Genomic DNA, 23752 nt, shown 5'->3' with positions numbered 1-23752 from the left:
CCAAAGCTGCAGGTCTTTTATTTTATGACCGAGGGATTAACTGGCTACTAATTATCTTATTAACCCCTCGGCCACGTTGTGCACAAGTTTAATAAATCTGAGTGACTGCACGCCAGTTACATAATTACTAGCCGACAATCTCATTCTCACGAGGTACTAAAACAATAACGGAACAGTGTGATTTATACAAGTTAAACAATACGTTTTAAAATAATAATACAAATACAAAATAATACGAAACATCATTTGCACAGGGGTGGGGAGTACCCTGTCACAGTAGACTGCATGTGCTAGTGCTGACCGTGCAGTTTGTTCAGTAACTTGTTCACAGTGTGTTTATAAAGTTGATTCAAAGCCTCCTTCCTGGATTTAGAGACGAGAGCACCAGGCCTGTGTGATTATGATATGTTAAACAAAGTCGCTGAAAGTAATCAGTCTCCATTCAGTTGTTTGATTTTTGCAACTTGTCATTCAAACAGGAGACTAGTTGCTATTGCAGTTACTGTATTGCCACTGCCAGCAAACACCATGAATACTGTATGTACGTATTTTCCCGCGGATTGATGTGGAACAGTGATTAAACATAGTTTGAACGATAACATTCAAGGTCCTTTGCCAGCGATTAGGAACATCATAATGACCAATCAAGTTAAAGGATCAATTTTCTAATAAGAATTAGTAGGAACCATTTATATCTGTATACAGCTACTAGTTAACAAAACACAAATGTCTTCACTCACTTCACCTCAATCAGCAAATTAAAATGATGGGCAGATTTCAAATATTTTCATTTATGAAGAGGATGAAATGCATTCAAATTCAATAAAATGCCACACCAATGAAAAATATGAATTGAACGCGAATGTGGGAAATGTGAGTATTCATCAAACCTCTTGATCTCTAGTTTTTGATGGCATTGGTAAATCTCTCACACTAGCGTTCTTGTGATTTATATGCTACCAAAAGCCCTCAAAGGTCTTTTTATATACAGTTGGGTGTACAGTATTCCTTATATTTCTTTGTTTTAAATACACAAAGTGTGATCCAGAGGTAATCTATACACTCTGTATTATTCTGCATAAACTGCACATAAAGCATGTACTAAACCTGGAAAGGAATAATTACTTGTCTCAAATTCACATGAGACAACAATCTTTCTATTTAGACTATAAGCATGTGGTTAATGACAAAGGAGCTTGTAATTTAGATCACAACATACAGTACCAGGCCCAACTTTTTAAAATAATTTGCATTTCTTTTCCTTAACAGTTTCAGCGCTGTGACAGGATTGCTAGTTCACGTGTTTACACACGTTTACGAGTGGAAACACTGGAGAACTGTAAATTCAAACAGTAAAAAGCATGTTCTATGTATTCATGTATTTATTTGTACTGTTCCCTTAAACTGGATGATGTTTCCAGTCATTCTGAGTGGTTCTGTTTGTAGTTACGCTTTTTTTTTTTAAGTCTATATTAAGGTGCTTTGACAATGAATTTAGGAGCTGCTCTTATGTTCTAATTGGCTGCTATAGACATATGTAATGCAGGCTAGATTTGCCAAAGTGTCTTTAAATTAGTAAGTGCCAGCCCCATCTAGAGCAGATCACTAGATGGCACTGGTGCTTACTTCTGGACTGTACTTTGAATAATCTAGCCTATGTTACATAGCTCTATGAGAGGCAACTAGAAGTGAAGAGCAGCTCACACACTGATGCATCTTAAAAAGGATTTCAGACACACAGTAGTTGCAATAAGAACCACTGAGAATGATTGTATACATCATAAAAGGAGGCAGTGTGGTCTAATGTCCCAGGCGTGTAACCAGAAGGTCACTGGTTCAAATCCCACCTCTGCTACTGACTGACTCACTGTGTGACCCTGAGCAAGTCGCTTAACCTCCTTGTGCTCCATCCTGCGGATGAGATGTTAAATCAATGTCCTATTGTAAGTGACTTTGCATATAATGCACAGTTCACAGCCTACCTGTGTTAAGTGCTTTGTGATGGTGGTCCACTATGAAAGGCGCTGTATAAAGATATTATTATATTAGGGCAACAGTGTGGAGTAGTGGTTAGGGCTCTGGACTCCTGACCGGAGGGTCGTGGGTTAAATCCAAGGTGGGGGACATTGCTGCTGTACCCTTGAGCAAGATACTTTACCTAGATTGCTCCAGTAAAAATCCAACTGTATAAATGGGTAATTGTATGTAAAAATAATGCGATATCTTGTAACAACTGTAAGTCGCCCTGGATAAGGGCGTCTGCTAAGAAATAAATAATAATAATAATTATTATTATTATAAAAAGGTTAAGGGACAGTAATATAAAATACATATGAAGTTACTTACACGTTAATATTGAGTAGTGAAAAGCCTGAATTGTGACGACATATTTGCTGACAGTATTTGCTTTCTATCACAGATGCTAGTTTTCCTTTCTGTGTAATAAAACATGCAATTTGAATTATTTTAATTTTTTTTTGTGTTTGTAAAATAGTTTAAAATGTAATTTGTAACTATGAAGACTGTAAGTTAACAAATATATTATATTACTTGTTAACTTTTGCCCTTTAAGTACAATATAGTTGTCAATTTTGAAATGAGCCATTTCAAATACATGCATCAGGATGTTTTTTTTTTCTAAGTTGAGTTAGGATATGGCCTTTGTAGATGAAGTATTTGTGAATCTGGCATCATTCCAAATCTGTGAGTCGTTGCAACACAACATCTGAGGTACGTGTTTATGCAACTGGAAAGGCAAGCACTGGGATGTAAACAAAAGTTTGAGTATTACATGCAAGGTGGTCAGGAATGATTGTGAATCATTCAAGATCTATACTGTTTTTACATGAAAATAACCACTGCTCGGAGCCTGTAACACAATTCGAACCATACACTATTCCTTTAGTTTAAATTACTGCTGCTGTCCACAGCTTTCAATACTATAATTCAATAATATACCTTTCTCATTTAAAAAACAAAGTTCCTACCAAAGTAATCTTTAAAATAATGGCAGATCAGTAATATGGATTTTAAGAGAGTTTCAGAGGATTGCATAGGAGTCACATCTGATAACAAATGTTTGTATTGTTGTTTTGTATGATTTTTGTAATTCTGAAAAAAATTGTAAAAAAAAGGCCACAAATTCATAATGAACTCGAATCCACAGCAAAAGCAGCAAATGCTTTGGAATTTATAGGGATTTGCGGTCATTGTTTTAAAGTGTAACTTCTTTTATAATACATTATTTTCATAAATCAATTCTCCAATTCCTGTTACCCATCTAAAACTATGCAGTTCATTGTTTACTGCCAGAATTGTAATGAATTCTGCAGAGCTGGATAAAATTAGTTTTCGAGTAGACTACTATAGAAGAGGCTGTAAGCAGATTCTGGACTCAAAACATAGAGCAGATCTCAAGGATCGTGGTACTGCCTGTGTGTTTTTACTGTGATTAGTTTAACGCTAGGCTACCAGATGTGGGCTTAAAATTACTTGAAAGCGTATCCAGATACCAGGGTATTTTACAGTTTCTTCCACCCTTGCCTACCCTCTAGTTAAAATGCATTTTTATTTGGGGAAAAAACATTATTTAAATAGGAAACCACTCAGACAAAATTCATAAATAATTTGCAGACACACGCACACATATTCAACTTGCATCAGCATAACAATTCACCAGCTTATAAATTTGCATGAGTGTTTGTTTTTTTGAGGTCTGTGTGCACACGAGGGTGTGCTGGGAATAGAAGGGGTGGGGGGGTGGGGGGGCAGATGGTCATACTAAATTGAACTACATGAATGTTGCACCAGCGGTGCTAAATGTAGTAATTTATACTTTATTACTGGAATATGCCAATTCCTGACTTCTTTGTGACTGTTTGTAACATTCTTCCTTCGTGTTCCATCACAAACCAGACTTTGTTGCTTTACCTTTAATGCGCTACACCTCCTATTTAAAATGTACCCCTGCTCTTCTTCCTTTCATCTCCTCCCTAATCAACACCTCTCTGCTGTCTGGTTTCTTTCCCTCAGCCTTCGAAACTGCTTGCATCACCCCCAAATCTTAAGAAACCCTCTGTTGACCCTTCTTCCACCCAGAACTATCGCCTTGTCTCTCTCCTCCCGTTCCTCTCCAAACCTCTTCTCTCCTTGCTGGTCTCCCTGCTTCGGCTATCCGCCCCCTTCAGCTCATTCAAAATTCTTCTGCTCATCTTGTTTTCTCCCACCCTCGCCTCTCATTCTACCCCTCTGCTTCACACTCTGTACTGGTTACCTATTCAATTCAAGACCCTTGTTCTTGCCTACCGCTCATCACCACACTGCCCCTCCTACCTCCAATCCCTGTGTCTCCCTACACCTGGAAGTCACCTTGGATAAAGGTGTCTGCCAAATAAACTAATAATAATAATAATAATAATATCTTTAAAAAATGTTTTTACGATACTAGCATTTCTATTCTTTGTCCACTCCACTACTTGGACAGCCATCTTGGACTCAGTTGTGGAACAGCCTGGGGTCAAAATGGCCGCCTTTACACAGCCATATAATTAAGGTTTAATTGTTTAATTAGAAAAGTATGAAATGTTTTAATTGTTTAAAAAGTGTGGGATGTGGCCAAGTGATGATTGATTGATTGACTGTAAATTAACCCCTGTGCACATCGTATTAAAGAGAACAAAGCAATGTTTGTTTGCAGTGGATGAGAGATGGTTCAATGAAGGTGCTTGCCTTGCCTTGCCTGAACAGTGAAAGAGTTAGAGAGCGAACGCATGTGATAGCCATAGCATGGGTACTGCTTTCTTTTGAACAACTTTGTTTAAATGATTTATTTGTTTAAACCTTTTGTTTTATCCCTGTTTCTTTACAACCACTAAAAGTGCGTGAAAGCGCTGAACTGCAGTTTTGACCGGGACATTTTACCACATACTTTACAAGTATGGTGTGAGAGACAGAACGTAGGGGAGAATGGTGGATGTGAGAGCATTTTCTCCGTAATGGAAATACATTTAACTAAGAGCAATATTAAGAAGCTGTATCTGTTGTATCGGTCCTGTTCATTGCATGTAGTATGTTTACTCAATAAATGATCAGACTTAAACATGCATTAGAAAATGGATCTGAGATTTCCTTTAACCTGACTGGTAAATACAAGGGCCTTAATCTCTGGTAAAGGACATTGGATTTGACATGTATTTGACCTTTTTTTTGATTAAGGAAATCTCTGTTCTAGTATATAACACGCCTTCTGAATGATATCTGTCAATGTAGACCAAGTCTGCTTTGTCACTGCCCTATATGTTCAATCTAGCTATTAAATTTAGTATAGGAAATAAAAATAAACATTTTAAATCGAGAATAGTGTTTGCTGTCAGCCACAATACAATAACCACAATAGCAACTAGTCTCCGGTTTCAAAGAAGAGTTGAAGAAATCAAAATAACCTGATGCAGTCTGATTACTTTCAGCAACTTTATTTCAGCATATCACAGTAACAACAGGACAGTGCTCTCTTCTCTAACAAAGCCAGGAAGGAGGTATTGAATAACCTTTATGTTACAAGTTACTGAACAAACAGCATGGTCGACATTAATACATAGACTACTAGATATTTTTAATTACTAAAACTTTTTTTTCATGTAGCTTACATAAATACATGAACCTGGACTCAAATCCAAATTTAAAAAATGAAAGTTACCAGTACTTTTATTTATTTAAATGTTTTACAAACTGTTCTCAAACCTTTGTCGCTTTTTCTACGAGGTATGAGTTATTATTTACGCTACTGAAAATACCCAGGATGCCGCTGGGACACTGAAGCCTGAATTATGTACACACATGGAATTCTGAGCAAACCGCATTACTCATGAAATGTTGAAAAAAATGTTTGTATTCATTAGCAACAAAAACTACGAAAAAAACAAACAAACTTTAATGCTGAAGCAGGTAGAGGCTGTACTCTAAATGTTTTTTTTTTTTAATGTATACATTTTCTGATAGCAATAGAACCCTCAAAAGAGGGCTTTACCATCTGGTAAGTCCCTTCCTTCGGCTTGGCAAAAGGCAGACCTTATCAGACGGTAAAGCCCTCTTCTAGGGATTCTATTGCTTAAGATAAGTGTTGTGTGGCCTTGGATTCCTGCCGGTGAATAAACGTAGATTGAAAATCATTTGATTTGCCAAAACCAGGTTCTTTGTATTTATCATACTCAGCAACATACAGTTCCAGCAGCTCTTAAAACAAGGGGAGAAACGTTATGTACATAGTTTGTAAAAGTGTATTGGAATTGTACCAATCACTAAGACCTTGTCCTTTTACTTTTTCTTTAGTATTAAGTTATTGAAGTCCTAGGTGAAACAGGGTTGCGGAGTCAAATGTTACATGAATTTAGTGCATGCAAATCTTATGCAGTCAAAACAACTCTCGATCCACCTACACAATGTAATCAAGCAACCTTCTAAATGGCATAAAAAGGTCACCTCCCACAGAGTTACTTGTTCCTGCTGTATTGTTAACCCATATCAGTCAACATAATCAGGGCTAAAACTGCGGGTTCTTAACCTGAGGCTGCAAGTGTGGCTGCCAAAGTCATACAGCTCTTTAACATACAGGACTGGAGCAATAGTGTTTCTTGTTCAGATAAGACATATTGTTTCACATTACATTATGTACAGAATGTGACTTTTCAGCACTGTGCTGCCTCCACCTGCTTCAGCACTATACTGTAAGAAACGTTTCTGTATTTCTTTATATTCTAGAATACTAAATTAGTAAGCTATTATACTGTAGCATTGCGTGGAAATGAAGGCAGACTCACACCGAGCTTTCCGGTTCGCAAATTCAGCAATTTATTAAGCCGGGACACTTGACAGGTAAAGTTTACTGCTTTAGCAGCCAGTGCTACAGCTACAGCTACAGTTGAGCAGCGTAGTGAAGACTGTGACAAAATAAAACAATTTCAGTCCAAAGCACACTGTTGTGGCCGTGTGCTACAGCCAACTAAGTGTAGTCTCTGGTTTCTTTCCTGGTTCTCTTTAGTCCCGCTTCTCTCTGGCTCTCCTTGTCTGTTCTCCAATCTTTCTTTCAGTCCAGCAGCAGCTCTCCTTCGTCTCAACACCCCTTGCCACTGTCCTCACATACCTACTAACCCCCCCCCCCCCCTCCCCCTCCCCCCACACCACCTCCACCCAAATTTCTGAAATCAGAAGTCAGACACATGGCCATACTCAGAGATAGAGTGCTACAGTATGTAAGGATTTTTTTAGATACTGTATATCCTCTTTTACCTGTAAGCATTTTTAAAACAAGTCGCTCAAAATGTTTGGCTGAATATAGATTAGACTGGGACAGGTTATTCATGCTGTGGGTTTAAACAGCTGCTCAAAATTGAAGATATATTTCACTACAGCACTTTACTAAGTTAGAAGATGCAATGTTAATTGTTTTTCGTTTTTGACACTGCAATGCCCAGATGCCCTTGTTGCTCTATCTGGGATTGTATTTGTGTTTGGTAAATTGAGGTGGTTGTTCTTTGAAATTGCTTTAAGTTGTGTTGCACTGGTGCTGTATGGTGCAGAAGGCTGTGTGGTCCAGTGGTTAAAGAAAAGGGCTTGTAACCAGGAGGTCCCTGGTTCAAAACAAAGGGCCTATTCACAGTCAAACCTTGAATATCCAGACTCTGATTATCCGAACACCTCTATTATCTGAACAACCCCTTAACCTGTCTTGTTGTGTGATGTTCTCTGTGTGAAAGTGGGCCAGCAAAGGTCAGCACTAAACCTGGATCAATATCACTGCACTGTGTTCGCACTAAAGAACTGTATTCACTATGAGCAAGCACTGTGGACTGGTGTTTGTGTTTGTGTTTGTGTTACGTGTGGGTGAACTGAAACTGGACTGTTATTATTTCGGGGCCAACCCGCGGATTATAAATAAGCAATAGACGCCGCTGTATTGCTTCATTACCATTATTATTATTATTTACTGTTGTTTTGCCATCAGGCCATTGGATTTAAAAAACCATTAAACAACATTGCACCTGGATTATAATTGTCTGTCTGTTTATTAATCACTGCTGCTTTACCTTCATCTGCACATAACCACTTTGCCACACATTGTCAGTTTAATTTTGAGAACGAAAGTTCATGCCACGGCATTCCTTTTTTGTATTCTACATGAATTATATGTAATTGAATAAATACATAGAAAGAATGTGTGGATTTGATAGCTGAAGATATTTGCTTACTCATTTGCTTTTGTACTGGTACCTGGATAGCTATGCCCTCACCCTTATAAAGGTTTTCCACAGGAAAAGCATAGCAAAGTGTAATAAAGCATAGTGAAAGCGTGGTCAAGCATAGGGAAGCAATGTAAAGCACAGAGAGGTATGGTAAACAAACATACAAATGTTTCCTATAAGACAAGTGATTTATTACAGCATTTTGTGCATTCCTGAAAAAAGGGCCTTATAGAAATGCAAACCGTCTCATGAGCCTGTGACTTGTTCCCTTCAGTTTATCATCTTTGCCCAGTCCTAATGTTTTCACAGGGTTCAATTTCGATTTTGGATGTGTGACCAATACATCCAAAATTGTTACAGAACACTCTGAAAAGCTCTTCACCAGCCTTTTCAGGTAAATCATGTGTGTATATATTATATATATATATATATATATATATATATATATATATATATATATATATATATATATATATATATATGTGTGAATAAAGAATAACTCCCAATTTGTATTTTTCATTGTATGTTAATAAAATAAAAAAAGAGACTTTTGGGTTCCTGTTCATACCGGGTCAGACTGAGGCACAGGGAGTTCATTATATCTACAGTGAGGGGTGGCTCTACAGGGTCAGACTGAGGCACAGGGAGTTCATTATATCTACAGTGAGGGGTGGCTCTACAGGGTCAGACTGAGGCACAGGGAGTTCATTATATCTCAGTGAGGGGTGGCTCTACAGGGTCAGACTGAGGCACAGGGAGTTCATTATATCTACAGTGAGGGGTGGCTCTACAGGGTCAGACTGAGGCACAGGGAGTTCATTATATCTACAGTGAGGGGTGGCTCTACAGGGTCAGACTGAGGCACAGGGAGTTCATTATATCTACAGTGAGGGGTGGCTCTACAGGGTCAGACTGAGGCACAGGGAGTTCATTATATCTCAGTGAGGGGTGGCTCTACAGGGTCAGACTGAGGCACAGGGAGTTCATTATATCTGTGAGGGGTGGCTCTACAGGGTCAGACTGAGGCACAGGGAGTTCATTATATCTCAGTGAGGGGTGGCTCTACAGGGTCAGACTGAGGCACAGGGAGTTCATTATATCTACAGTGAGGGGTGGCTCTACAGGGTCAGACTGAGGCACAGGGAGTTCATTATATCTCAGTGAGGGGTGGCTCTACAGGGTCAGACTGAGGCACAGGGAGTTCATTATATCTCAGTGAGGGGTGGCTCTACAGGGTCAGACTGAGGCACAGGGAGTTCATTATATCTACAGTGAGGGGTGGCTCTATAGGGTCAGACTGAGGCACAGGGAGTTCATTATATCTACAGTGAGGGGTGGCTCTACAGGGTCAGACTGAGGCACAGGGAGTTCATTATATCTCAGTGAGGGGTGGCTCTACAGGGTCAGACTGAGGCACAGGGAGTTCATTATATCTACAGTGAGGGGTGGCTCTATAGGGTCAGACTGAGGCACAGGGAGTTCATTATATCTCAGTGAGGGGTGGCTCTACAGGGTCAGACTGAGGCACAGGGAGTTCATTATATCTACAGTGAGGGGTGGCTCTACAGGGTCAGACTGAGGCACAGGGAGTTCATTATATCTACAGTGAGGGGTGGCTCTACAGGGTCAGACTGAGGCACAGGGAGTTCATTATATCTACAGTGAGGGGTGGCTCTACAGGGTCAGACTGAGGCACAGGGAGTTCATTATATCTACAGTGAGGGGTGGCTCTACAGGGTCAGACTGAGGCACAGGGAGTTCATTATATCTACAGTGAGGGGTGGCTCTACAGGGTCAGACTGAGGCACAGGGAGTTCATTATATCTACAGTGAGGGGTGGCTCTACAGGGTCAGACTGAGGCACAGGGAGTTCATTATATCTCAGTGAGTGGTGGCTCTACTGTATGTATCATATCTATATTATTATTATTATTATTATTATTATTATTATTATTATTATTATTATATTTCTTAGCCAACACCCTTATCCAGTTGTTACAAAATATCACAATACGAAGTATCACATTGCAACATATCACATTACACAATACCACATTACAGACAAGAGCAGTTATAAAGTACAGTAAAATCAGTAGAAAGTCAAATTCAAAATAAGAGCAAAATAAAGAATACAATGAATAATTACATTTAAGAACTAAATAGACTAAGAGCAGTAATCTTATAGTTAAAATGTTTGCTTATAAGCGTAAATTCCAATAAGGGCACGTAGTAAGTACTATAAATGGATAAGAGTGATTTCAAATAATAAAGAAAAACGTGACTACAGCTACCTTTAAGAGTAAAATCAAGTACACATTGTACGACTTGTACAAATGATCACAACTTTTAACGTTAAATTAAGTGCATTGGTGAATAAGTAATAAATAAATAACCTTGGTGTTTGACAGTGGTGAAAGGTCGTCGCTCTTGCTGCTGTCACTAACCACATCCTCTTATGGTTGCCATGCATGATGATGGTGGTTGGTGTGGGGGTGTGGGGATGGGGAGGGGGGGGGGAAGCAGGAGACTCTAGGTAGACACTACCTGCCTTAAAATACACATATTACCCTCACTTTGTAAATCTCATGTTTCTATTGCAAAGATGTACACATTGCACTAAATGTGTATTTGACTTAGTATGGTGTTTTTTTCATAGCATTTGTATACAGTAAAACTGTGATGCAAGTTTCAGCCTGTGCTATATAATAACAGCATAGCTATAATTACACAATACAGCAGTATAACGGCATGATTCCACTTACATGATTTAATGAAATATCCTTGAGGGTTGTAAGTGGCAATGCATTTGCACTGCAATATAAATATAATGCCAAATGGCATTGATAGAAAAAAAGCAATACAACGATAAGAATGTTAACAACTTAACAGCAGTTCAAAATCAGTGCTAGCATACAGCATCAAGACCACTGTGTCATATGTCTTCCTAATACAACATGTTGCCATTGCACAGTAATGCTGATTGTACTGCTAAGGTTTGTTCAGGGTAGTACCCTGGTATATGGTATTTCTTTTTTACCATGTTAAGATCTTCCCTTAAAAAACCTTTCCACAATGAAAGCATAGCAAAGTGTAATTAAGCACAGTGCAAGCATGGTAAAGCATAGGTAAGCATTGTAAAGCACAGAGGGGTAGAGTAAAGCATATTAAAAAACATGGCACATCATGATAAATGTATAGTATGTATAACCATGGGAAAACTGCAAAATTACTTTTTAGCATATAGTACAGCATATGAGCTAACATATCCCAGTGTTATGCTGCTGATGGTGTTACATAACTTTCACCTCAAATGTACTCCACTCCCTGCTTCATTAAATTAATGTTTTAGTTGAGTGACTATTGGTTGGACAAGTTGGTTAATGACTGACTCACTATAGAGACGGAGAATGGTATAGTCTTCAGGCCGTTTCACGTTGTTTTAGTTTTGGTCTGACTTCCACTCCCTCATGTAGATTAACAAAGCCGTGTTCTCCAACTCCAAGATTGGTAAATCATTTTTAACAACATGACATTACATTGAAACTGTGTGAATTTTTTAAATCATAATTGAACAACAATAAAATCTGTGCTTCTTTTTCTCTGTGCTGTTTGGAATCCCTTAGCAACAATTGCCAGCGGTAACATTGAAATTACCACACAGCATTTTTTTTTTTAACTCTATGGTGGGGGTAATACATCAGAGAGAATTCGTGTTGGGCCCTCCCAGTTCTCCAAGGTTCTGAGGCTGAATGTCTTTACTTTGCAAGAGCAGGCTAATGATCGTTTTACTGTTACATACTGCATCCACAAAGCAGTACAATACATCGGAGTAAGGGAAAACTTGCACACAGTGATGGTACTGTCTTTTTGTTAAACTATCACACCTATTCCCCTTAAATGTTTAATCTGTTGCTCCTAAACCCGTTAGATTTGATTGAGAGCTGATCTTTTTTTTTTTTAGGCCAACAAAAATAAATGCTGAAGTTGTGCCCATGGTGCACCCAAGCGAATTTGTTAAGCAACAAGTTGTGGGAAAAACTTACATGTACTAGCTACCACACGGTCCACAAGTCTGCCACTTGATAGCAAAGTCCAGACAATATGGAAAACCGCTAATCAGCAATGGTACCCCAACAATTTGCTTGAGCAAACTGGTCCCAAGACATCCTACCCAAACAAGCTGGTTGTCAGTACCAAGTTCGGCAAACAATATGAGAACATGGCATACCGGCTTCATTTAAAAAAAAAAAAAAAAAGTTATTTTTCCAAATTATTTTGCTAATCATTTACAGTTGAAACAAACTGAAAGTTTGATAAAAAAAGTGTCCTTTACTTTCCAAAGCTTGCAATCAAAGCATTAATTTTACACTAAATAGCCACTTTAATTTAGGCACCTGAACAAACTCATATCGGCGTGTATGCTTTTCTCTCCAGGGGTCGTAAAAACCATAGAGAAATCGGTGTGTTCTGTCAGGTCTCTAGAGGGCACTTTGTTTTTGTAGGAGACTGACAGCCTGCTTTCATGAATGATCTTCAACAGCAATGCAGTTGCACTACGAAGGTTTATTTTATTTTTACAAAGGCATATATTTCTTATTTTTTCAATTAATTTCCTCATTCAATCCTGGGTCAAGCAGATTCTGTTTCTGTGTGATGGACTAACGTGAACTAGGGGCTAAGACCACTAAATGAATGTCTCTTGTGCTGTGTGTGGATTTGGAAGTCATACAAATACGACACCAAGGGTAGCTAGAGATGAACATCAGTAAGGGTTTGGACAAGCTTTAGGTTGCTGTTTTCTATATGCTGTAAGCCTGGGTGTAACATCCTGAGTTTCACTGTGTGGAACTGAGTTAGGGTCTGGGATGGGAATATGCTTTTTTAAAAAAGTGGTAGTAAGTTTACTTTGCGTTTTTATTTTCCTTATCGAGTAGAAAAAGTGTCAGATTGGGATTTTTTGTTAGCTGACAAGGGTCTCATTAATTAATATGAGGAAATTTCAATTGTATTTTACTAGGAGGGAGTTAGTGTGTAAATACAACTGGAACTGTGGATGTTTTTCAGTGGACGGCTTGATAAGCTGATCAGTCCCCTGTCCTCAGAGTTGAATTAGGATGCCGTGCTGCCTACCTAGGCCCCATAACAGCTGCAGTCTTGGCGCGGAATACCTGTGGTTTGCTTTCTGAGAAAAGGCTCATTCCTGCCACAGAGTGCAACAAATTCACTCCCTGTCATTGGCTTTTTGTTTGTTTTCTTATTTCAGACTGACTGAGGCACACAAAGCGGCTGTCAAAGTCATAAGAAGAATGCAGTACTTTGTAGCCAGACGGAAATTTCAGGTAAGAGGAAAATGTGTTCAAGAAAAACTTTCAAGTAATTAGGAAAAGGAAAGACACTCACAATTCCTGATTCCAGTATATTTTGCCATAGGTGTCGTCATGCTCACGTAAAACAAAAGCATTGCACAATTTATCATGACAGTAAAACTTAAAATTGTTAACAAAATCTGTCCTGAACTTGTACCAGTACTACATTATATATGTCATACATCCCTGCCGCAAATACTATATTTGAGCTATGAACTGTTAGTGCACCAGAATCAGGCGCACGTGTGGGCAAACAGACTTTGCCCACGTATGTGATTTAGCAACGTGCTTTAGTGCCCACCCGGCAAGTCAGCATTTGCGTTGGACATGGGCTGAAGGGGAGTGTCCTCATTTATATTCAAATTAGTGATTTAGCAAACCATCAACAGTGTTAGCGTTTGCGTTTCAGTTGACATGTGAAAACTAGGTCTAAACTGTGCGCAAAGAAAAGTAAGAAAGAAAGAGGAATAAAAGAAATGTGGAGTGCGCACTGGATTAATGTGATTTTGTGACAATTGTAAGTCGCCCTAGATAAGGGCGTCTGCTAAGAAATAAATAATAATAATAATAATTTCTACGTGGCCAGACAAAGAGAGAGGAGGAGATGTCCCCGAATATTTGGAAGTCATTTGTCTTTTCTGAGCCTGTCTGACACACAATGTATGCAGCAATTTCACCTCAACAGACAAACAATCACTGACATCTGCCAACTGCTTCAGGCTGTAAAAGTGCAATTTTTACCATGGCACAACAGTAACAGAAATGCGTGACAGTAAAATGTTTTTGCCTTTCACCTCTGGTGACCACGGTTTGAATTTGAAGCTGGTCTACATCAAAGCAACTTTAGGGCTCCACATGGCACAATTCTGTTCATGAGGCTCTGTTGGTTAAAGCCCAGGACTGAATGGCAAGGGTGGGTTTTCAGGCCTTGAGTATCTTAATGTACACCTTCAAGCACAACTGTACTCCAGCTAAGAATTCCTGCAATGCTGTAATTAATTGTTTAAAATACAAAAAACGTGTATGTGTTGCAGCAAGCAAGGAAGCCTTATGATGTCCGAGATGTCATTGAACAATATTCTCAGGGACATCTCAACATGATGGTACGGATCAAAGAATTGCAGAGAAGGTATGGCTTACTTGTTTAAGCACTTTTACACTTTTTCTGTCAACATAAATTGAAGTGAACTTTAAAATATGTATGTTATCAGAAAGCAAACATTGTTGAAACTATGGTCACAATTACTTGTTGTTCACATCTTCAGTGAATTTCCAAAGAATTTTTGAATAGCCTCAGCTGTAAAGTTTTAAAAATCAGTTTACAATGAAGATTTCACAGCTGCTTCAGTTGTCCTCTGAATTTACAGTCATAATATTGCAAGAATGTGTCTATTAAATGAAATGCAACAATGTTCAATGCTTTCTCTGACTAAAGATATGAAACTAATTTGAATTGCAGACATAAATAATTTGGGCCATTGCAAGGCTGTGACAAAGGGTCCACTTCTATTCACTTTATAGCTTGAGGGAGGTCTTACATGTATTGCTTAATTAAGTGAAGATCATCTTATTTTTTTTTTTTATCTTGATTCAGCAATGTCATTGACTAATAGAAATATATGAAATATATAGCTTTCCAATTTCTAATATTACAACATGGAAGATATTTTCCAATATAATAATGTGCCAATTTCAAAAATGCTAAAATCAAGTTTAAAATATATTCTGGAAGAGCATGCGTTTCAGTTTATTAAACCCTTGTATTGTAAATCGTAACCCAATTGGTGTCACATGACTAAAATAGTTTGTCCAATAGTCAATAGTTATTCATAGTGGTCAAAAGTCAAATAGCTATTGCCTTGTAGTCATGGTCAATTCAGTACTAAAACAATGTATAGGCCTACAAGTCCAGTATCTTCAGTACAGTAGGTCTGTTTCATGTACAAAGGCTGGTGTACAGGGTGCCAGAGGGCAAGAAGGCCTCACAGTGTGTGGAATCTTGTGTGCTGTCAGCTGAAACCAACTTTACAGAATGTAAACAAACTAGAAACAGCCAGCTGAGTGCACACAATAGGAACATGCTTTAAATGTAACCAAGTAATCATACCTTAAACATGAGTCTGGGTCACTACAGCTTCATCTGTGGCAGTAGCAACTACAGTACTATGCGGTTATTTTTAGCAGGAACATGTAATTATTCATTTATATCCTGTATATGTTGCTATGACTATCAACCCCCTGTGTCTCTTGTTCCATTCAAATACACAAACTTGATATTTGTTTGTGTTTGTTTACACTCAGACTGGACCACTCTTTGGGAAAACCGGGGATATTTCTCTCAGGTAAAGTTAATCATTGGATTACATTTTTCTACATTGTATTAGCAGGCAAGGATGCAAGTTATTCTACATACTGTAAATACTGCTGTGTTAATTCGTTAAGTCCAGTAGACAAGCATTTTCATAAAGTGTCTTTTTTTAATTGTCTAGTGTCATAGTGACCTATTTTTTCATGATATGAAACCTGTAATTCGCTGCTAATACCCTTGCCTTATGTTCTAGTATGAACTTGTTCAGTTACTTCTTTGAAATGGCAAGTGTTATTTTTAAATACAACGTGTCTTGCTTTGTGGTTTTGAAAATATAAAACATAAGCTACATAATATTAGTGTTCAATTGCTGTGCAGTTGGATGTATTGATTCTGTATGGATAATTCATATTCAGTTGTTAAAACCTAAAATAATACAGAATGTGAAGTGAAGTTCATCTTGTGATCAGTAATTTAAGGCTTCTGCTGCACCTCCAGAGTTCTCACACCAAACTAAGCAGGGTGTGTGTTGTACAAACAGAAACACTTTTTTCCTTTACAGTGACACCAGTCAAGGGACAAACAAAATGTGGCCTTAGTTTTGCCAAATTATTGCACCCATTTAGCAGTTTTAGATGCTGTTTATTTGAGGTCTCTTTGCCCTTCTATTGAATACAAGGGGTTTCTGTAATGACTTTCCATTGCCGTCAACTGGAGCTAATTAGGACTGTAAAAAAAGTGGCCTAAATTGTGAGGTTGTCTTTTTACTGAGATGACATTAAATTAAGTTTTCTTGTATAATAGCAGAGTACAAAAGGAATTTCCATTTGTCAGTCATCTATGAGGAGGAGCCATTTAGACATTGAATTGCTCAGTGTTCTAGGCACAGGTTCAGGTGAACAGATCTGCCCTCATTCTAAGATACCTGGTTCCAAGCAGATGCAGTGGCCAGGCTCCCACAATCCCCAGGATTTTGTCCAGAATGGGGCCACCTGAATCTTGCTTTCTGTAACTTCGCCTTTCTTAGATCTGATGGAATGAGAGGCTACTTTATAGATGCTGCCCCCACGATCCTGTCAGACTTGTTTGGTTTCCATGTGGATAACACCCTGTACAATACATACCTTATATGATGTTTGGCATATTGACCACCAGAACTGCAATGGTGAAGGTGCCCTATAAGAAGCAACTAGCAAGTTACCTGACGCTGGTGACCCTGAGCTTAACCCTGGTTGTGATAGAATGTTCTGCATATGGAAGTAGTCCTTCCATTTATTGAAACTAGCCAAGTCCCCAGATTCCAGAGATACCATCCTGATCCAACGTTTCTGGGAGAAAAGGAATATGACTTCTAAGAGTACCAGGATCTAGAAAATTGAAGTTTTAACAAGTGACAGGCAAAATATTTAGTTGTTTCGCATTTAATATTTTCAAAAAGGAACTATTGCTACATTCATTTTTTCCATGTGTATCGAATCCCATGTAGGCCCACTTGTGAGGCTATGTTTAAACAATATTTTAATATTGATCATATTTCATAAAGCCAAAGAATAACAAAATGGATGCAAATTAAGAAAAACATTAAAATTAGCGAAATGGCACAAGTCCTGCGTAGGATTCAGTACACATGGAATAGAGCAATAGAGTTAATTTCTGCTCATGTACCCTATGGTAGTTCCAATAAAGGTGAAACTTCCATAGTAAATCTTTTATTTTTATCTGCCAAGTGTAAGCAAAATTCCCATCTTTTTTAGGGAATTTAACCTTTTTGTACGTGCGGACCACGTGACACAAAGTCACCAAAACCAAGAACCCGCACTCAAAGTGGGTTAATGTCTGTCCTAGACAAGTATTCTTACATGCACTCAGTTGCTTTCTTGGAACGCAATTCAAAACATTAAAGTAAAGAAAGTAAATGCTGTATATCATAAAAATACACCTGACAGGAATAAGAAAAACATATGCTGACATTACTGTTACTATTAACAATATCCACAGCAATTATAGGAGTACAAGTTCATTAACCTACATTAATGTGATGCTTGAGCTTGGTGTGATAAGCATAAATGTTCAATCCTCGGCGATATCGCTAAGGAAAGACATAGTCTGAGGTAATGTTCAAGTCGAGAGCAGTATTTTGTTTTTAGAGCAGTCAAGGAAGAGAAGCCGGTTTCACACAGGTACATTGTTGCAAATGGTAAGACCACTTTTAAGGTCTTTGCTGCAAGCTCTGGGAATTCATTTTGAGTTCCAATCCAAAAATAACATCAAAATAACCCCCCGTTTCCACCGCTCTCGCCATTTAATTGCCTTCTTATGGAAAGCTTCCTGTTTTTCATACTGCATGATGTTGGCATTTCCACATTGAATCGATAGATTGACTCTGTTCAGTTCTCCAAAGAAATCAGCATATGCCAGCTTTAATAACCATGTAGTGTCGTTGAAATTAGCAGCAAGTTCCGTCTGTGCGTGGTTGTCTAAAAATTCACGTACTTCGGTGCGCAATTCAAAAATGTGTTTCAGAACAGCCCTGTGAGATAGCCAGCTTACTTCTGAATGAAAAAGAGGAGCTTGATGATTGGCTCCTGTTTCTTCACACAGCACGGCAAAAAGCCTTGTATTTAAAGATCTACCTTTAATGAAATGTACCACCTAAACAACTGTTTGTAGAACAGTATTTAACTCAGGGTTCCGTTTTTTTTTTTTTTTTTTTTTTTTAATTTAGTCGCTGCCAATTATTTTCTCCCAATTTGGAATGGCCAATTATTTTATTATGCTCAGCTCACCGCTACCACCCCTGCGCTGACTCGGGAGGGTGAACACGAACACGCTGTCCTCCGAAGCGTGTGCCGTCAGCCGACCACTTTTTTTCACACTGCGGAATCACCATGCAGCCACCCAAGAGCTACAGCGTCAGAGGACAACGCAGCTCTCGGGCTGCTTACAGGCAAGCCTGCAGGCGCCCGGCCAAACTGCAGGGGTCGCTGGTGCACGGTGAGCCGAGGACACCCTGGCCGACCTAACCCTCCCTCCACCTGGGCGACGCTCGGCCAATTGAGCACCGCCCCCTGGGAACTCCTGTCCTCGGTCGGCAAAGGAATAGCCTGGACTCGAACTCGCGACGTCCAGACTATAGGGCGCATCCTGCACTCTACGCAAGTGCTTTTACTGGATGCGCCACTCAGGAGCCCCAGGGTTCTGTTTTTTGGAAGCTAAAGACTTCCTGTGTAGCATACAGTGAAGGCACCACTTTTTTTACACATCCAAGAAGTCCACTTCACAGGCCCGTCACAGCCCTGGCACCATCGGTACACAGCCCAGTGCATTTTGACCAGGGTATGCCATTTGTCACAAAGAACTCAGTCAATCTGAATATTCCCTCACTAGATGTACATTTTAGTAGTTTCTTGCAAAAAAAGGAACCATCAGATATATCCGTATCCCCACAAATGCAAGTAATTAGGCATCATTAGCAAAGTCAGTCGATTCATGAATTTGTAATGCAAATACTTCAGTATTGCGTAGTTTCTCCATTAACTGATCTGCAATGTCACATGACATATTACACCGTGTAACAATTTTTTTTTTTTTTCTTGGGTAGTAAGTGTTATTTCCTAATTGCTTATGCCTCAAAAGTATAGAAAATGGCTATTATTCCCCAAAAACTTTGCTTTTGTGACCAGGACAGTGATATTTTGAAATTTACCTATTTTCCAGAACATTCCAGATAGATTCAGTGCTGAGTAAACTTGGAGTAACTTCTAGAACTTTCTAGAACTTTCCAGTAGTATAAATAGTAGTATAAATACAGGGGCCTTAAGCCCACCAGTTCAGTTTAGTTCCAGCTGCCTAAGTGGATACATATCTGCATTTTTCTGAGATGGCATCAAGGTCATAGGAGACTTCAAAATGGTGGCATTCCTGATGGGTCTCCAAGGCGGTTTTACCAAGTTTCCCTGCTATCTTTGCCTTTGGGACAGCAGGGACACCAAGGCGCACTACCACAGGCGGGACTGGCCACAGCGGACCGAGTTCTCTGTGGGGAGGAACAACGTTTAGTGGGAGCTACTGGTGGACCCCCGGAAGGTGCTGATGCCACCACTGCACATCAATTTGGGCCTTATGAAACAATTTGTCAGAGCTCTAGATAAGGAGTCGGCAGCCTTCAAGTACCTTCAAGACTTCTTCCCTAAGCTGTCTGAGGCAAAGGTCAAAGCCGGCATCTTCGTCGGACCACAGATAAAGAAGATCCTGGAGTGCAATGAATTCCCCAAGAAGCTCACTAGTAAGGAGAAAGCGGCTTGGAACAGCTTTGTCGCAGTGGTTCGGGGCTTCCTGGGCAATTACAAGGCCGAAAACTATGTGGAGCTGGTTGAGACTCTGGTGAAGAACTACGGCACAATGGGCTGTAGGATGTCCCTCAAAGTCCATATCCTTGATGCTCATCTTGATAAATTCAAGGAGAACATGGGAGCGTACTCGGAGGAGCAAGGCGAGCGCTTCCACCAGGATATACTGGACTTTGAACGCCGCTACCAAGGACAGTATAACGAGAACATGATGGGAGACTACATTTGGGGGCTGATTCGTGAAAGTGATTTACAGTATAATCGTAAATCTCGAAAAACTACTCACTTCTAAATCTTTTGTAGTCATTTTTGTATTACTTTAGTATAAATACATGTTAATTTGGATTCTTATGTTGTTTTTTTCTGACTTTATGTGAACGAAAAGACACAAATTCGCCCGTTTTCTGATTGGAACTAGGTAAATTTCAAAATATCACTGTCCTGGTCACAAAAGCAAAGTTTGTGGGGAATAATAGCCATTTTCTATACTTTTGAGGCATAAGCAATTAAGAAATAACACTTACTACCCAGGAACAAAAATTGTGTTAAATAGTGTTATCGATCCTCCTTGAGGTGGTATTGTCAGACAAGGAAATTACTTTCAATTTCTCATTGTATTCCTTCCCAAACATTTTATTGCAAATATCTATCGCTGCAGCCAAAACATGATCTTCTCTAATCGAATGCGGTTTCTTGCACTGAAAGAAGCTTTCAGTGCTTTGGAGCTAACAGTTGAAACCTTTCTCATCAATGTAATCTGCCTTTCCAAACCGTTCATGCAGTTTTAAAAATGTGTCTTTAAGGGTGGGATGTTTCATTTCCAGAAGTCGAATTAATTTTGAAGGCTTCATACATCTATTGGACAGCACGGCTAAACAAATAAAAACATTGAAGATAAAACCAAATTTCAATTACTCGTTTTCATATTTTTTCACCTTTTCTGCCACTTTACCTCTGTATTCTCTACCTGTTACAAAAATCGATCCATGTTGTTGTTGATGCACATTATATATAAGAGTATTACATTTAACAACAAGTTAAGAAATGGGAAATTTGAGAAAAAGGTAACTGTGACAAACCCAGGGTGAGCTTGCCGCATGCGGGACTGTCCTCAATTGTCTTTTGTGTAAAAGGAACAGTACCGGGACTCTACACAAGCACAGGTAGGTTTTAAACAGGACAGGCCTGTATGTTTATTTTAAACTGCAAAACAAAATAAACAAAACCAAAAACCTAACTCCTTCCAAGGGTGTTAACTAAACGATTGCAGGTCTAAGCTATACCGGACAGCAAAGCTGTTTCCCAGTCAAACAAATCAAAAATACTGTACCTTTCCTCTCTGGTTCCAGCTTTCTGGTAGTCTCCCTAATGCTCTCCTTTTATAGAATGTGGCTGCTCCCAATTATCACCGATTATTCTATTAAGGAGCAGCCACATTCTCACATGTTTTTGGCAGGGACAGGAATTAACCCCATCCCTGCCAACCACCGCCAAAACACTAACAGTAACATTCCATATTTGTCTTTTCTTTAGAAAAGGGTCTAGACAAAGGATACTATACGGTAGGAGCCAGACTGATTCGCCTGGAGGATAAGGTAAGATCTGTACACGATTAGCTCTGATTGGATCATGTTTCTGCCAAGGGTTATTTTAAATGCAAATGCTATATAGGTATTTGAAATAGTTTCCTTTTTCAGTCAGTTAAAATCAAAGTGAAACTTAATAATTGTCTGCAAAATGTGGCTTTCCCATTATTTCTTTTTTACCTGTCAAAAATGTTGGAAATAGTTTTTAATACAATTGATCTAAGTTACCCTTGCACTGAAGAAAAATGCAATTACGTCAATTTACTTGATTCGACAGGGTTTCCAGAATATATTAAATGATATATACTGTTTAAGTGGCACTTTGTGAATGCACTTCATTGGGATGACTAGTGTTGATAAGTAGGTTTCTAGTTATTTCGTAGACTTCATAACCAACATCTCAGATGCTTCATTTCACATGAAAATATGACAGTTTACTATGCAGTCGTGTAACTGTTTTAATTTTTAAATCTTAGTTTCCTTTAAGTATTGTGTTATATTGAAAACAGTTGTGTGAATTTTGCACTGAAACAATAAAAACAAAGCTTCATTTGTCATGTTTGTGATGGGTAGAAAAAAGCTGCTAACTTGCAGACTGTGGATAATGCTGTATTCACCTTATTTCGAAGTAAGCTTTTCTGTACCTCTCTGGGCTTTAAAATGCTTTACCATGCTTTCAATGTGCCTTATTACTTTTTGACTTGTGTTTACAATGGGACAGTTTTAAAAGGTAGCCTCTCACTATATCATATATATTTAAAACTGTACTATAATAAAAAACAAGGTTTTAGAGGTTCACTTACTCACTAGTTACTCCTTACAAATGTTTATCGGTTTTGAAAATGCTTTTTAGTCAACGTAGGTTATAAGCTTTTAAATAGAAAGAGGAGAGCAAATTGGTTGAAATCAAAGGGTTAGTCTCCAGCTGTGTTGTGTTGAAAAAAATAAATTGTTATGAGGTGTGTACCAAACGCTCGCGGTGTTTCTAATTATGCTGCAGCTGGTTCTGTGGGAAATCAAACTATGACAGAGTGACATAATTATAGCCAACATGCTTACAGTATTACTCAATTCATGTTGCTTGCGTGGCAGCCATCAATACTAAACTGTAATTTAGCATAACTCAACTTTTCTTTTGGTCCTATCCCAAACAAATGTCTGCTGGTGTATGTGAATTAACATGTTTGTTTGTGCTTTGGTTTAAAATCATGTGAAATGTGAAGGAACCCTATCCATAAATAAAAGCTACAAATGCATTGCCCTCTGTGTGCTCATAGCAGTGAAGCTGAATCATGGAGTCTGTGCAGAGAACATTGAAAAAAACCCAGAACGTGAGTCGGTATTTCACCAGAGTCAATTTACCAGGAGGTACAGAACAAGTGGGCCGGAATTCTACAGTATACTTTAATATATTCAGTTGCTGTTGTTCTATCTGATTTAATAGTTTTGTTACACAAGCATTTTCCTGTGAGAGCTGTTCTGTTTACAGGAAGCAACGCCCTGGTCAACCCAAGGGGAAGAATTTTCCTTTAAGGTGAAAACTACTGTCTTTATCTGTTTTATTAAACTTGTATCTATTAAATACTCAGTGATGGTGCGGCTGGTCAACCATTTTGTTTATTATGGGGTGGCTTCAGAAGGGATTATTGGCCACGCGACTGTTTTTTGAGGTATAAGCAACAACTATTTTTGGCTCCTGTATTAGCTAATTGGGTGCAAGTCTAAGAGTAGCAGAGCAGATGGTATTTAGGATTCCATGATATTTAGGAAGCAATAGGTGGGATACGGCTACAATGCTGATAAGCCTACAACAGCAATGTTGAAAGCAATCATACAATGAGTGTCAGCTCTGATTGGACTAAACTTAAGGATAAAAAGCTTTGCTACCAGAACTTTCCATCATAAT

General features: G+C 38.8%; 1 protein-coding gene across 1 annotated transcript in view; it reads left to right on the top strand.

Annotated features, from left to right (window-relative positions):
- kcnq1.2 (potassium voltage-gated channel, KQT-like subfamily, member 1.2) overlaps nt 1-23752 on the top strand; it is a 475366-nt gene that overhangs the window by 309972 nt on the left and 141642 nt on the right. Inside the window, exons 14-17 of the mRNA XM_058985439.1 lie at nt 13501-13576; nt 14638-14732; nt 15905-15945; nt 21794-21855. Coding sequence (XP_058841422.1) covers nt 13501-13576; nt 14638-14732; nt 15905-15945; nt 21794-21855 — 274 coding nt within the window. The remainder of the gene's footprint in view (nt 1-13500; nt 13577-14637; nt 14733-15904; nt 15946-21793; nt 21856-23752) is intronic.

Source organism: Acipenser ruthenus, chromosome 14, assembly GCF_902713425.1.
Source record: "Acipenser ruthenus chromosome 14, fAciRut3.2 maternal haplotype, whole genome shotgun sequence".
NCBI classification, from domain to species: Eukaryota; Metazoa; Chordata; class Actinopteri; order Acipenseriformes; family Acipenseridae; genus Acipenser; species Acipenser ruthenus.
Note: the sequence above shows the minus strand (reverse complement) of the source record. Positions and strands in the feature narration are given on the sequence as shown.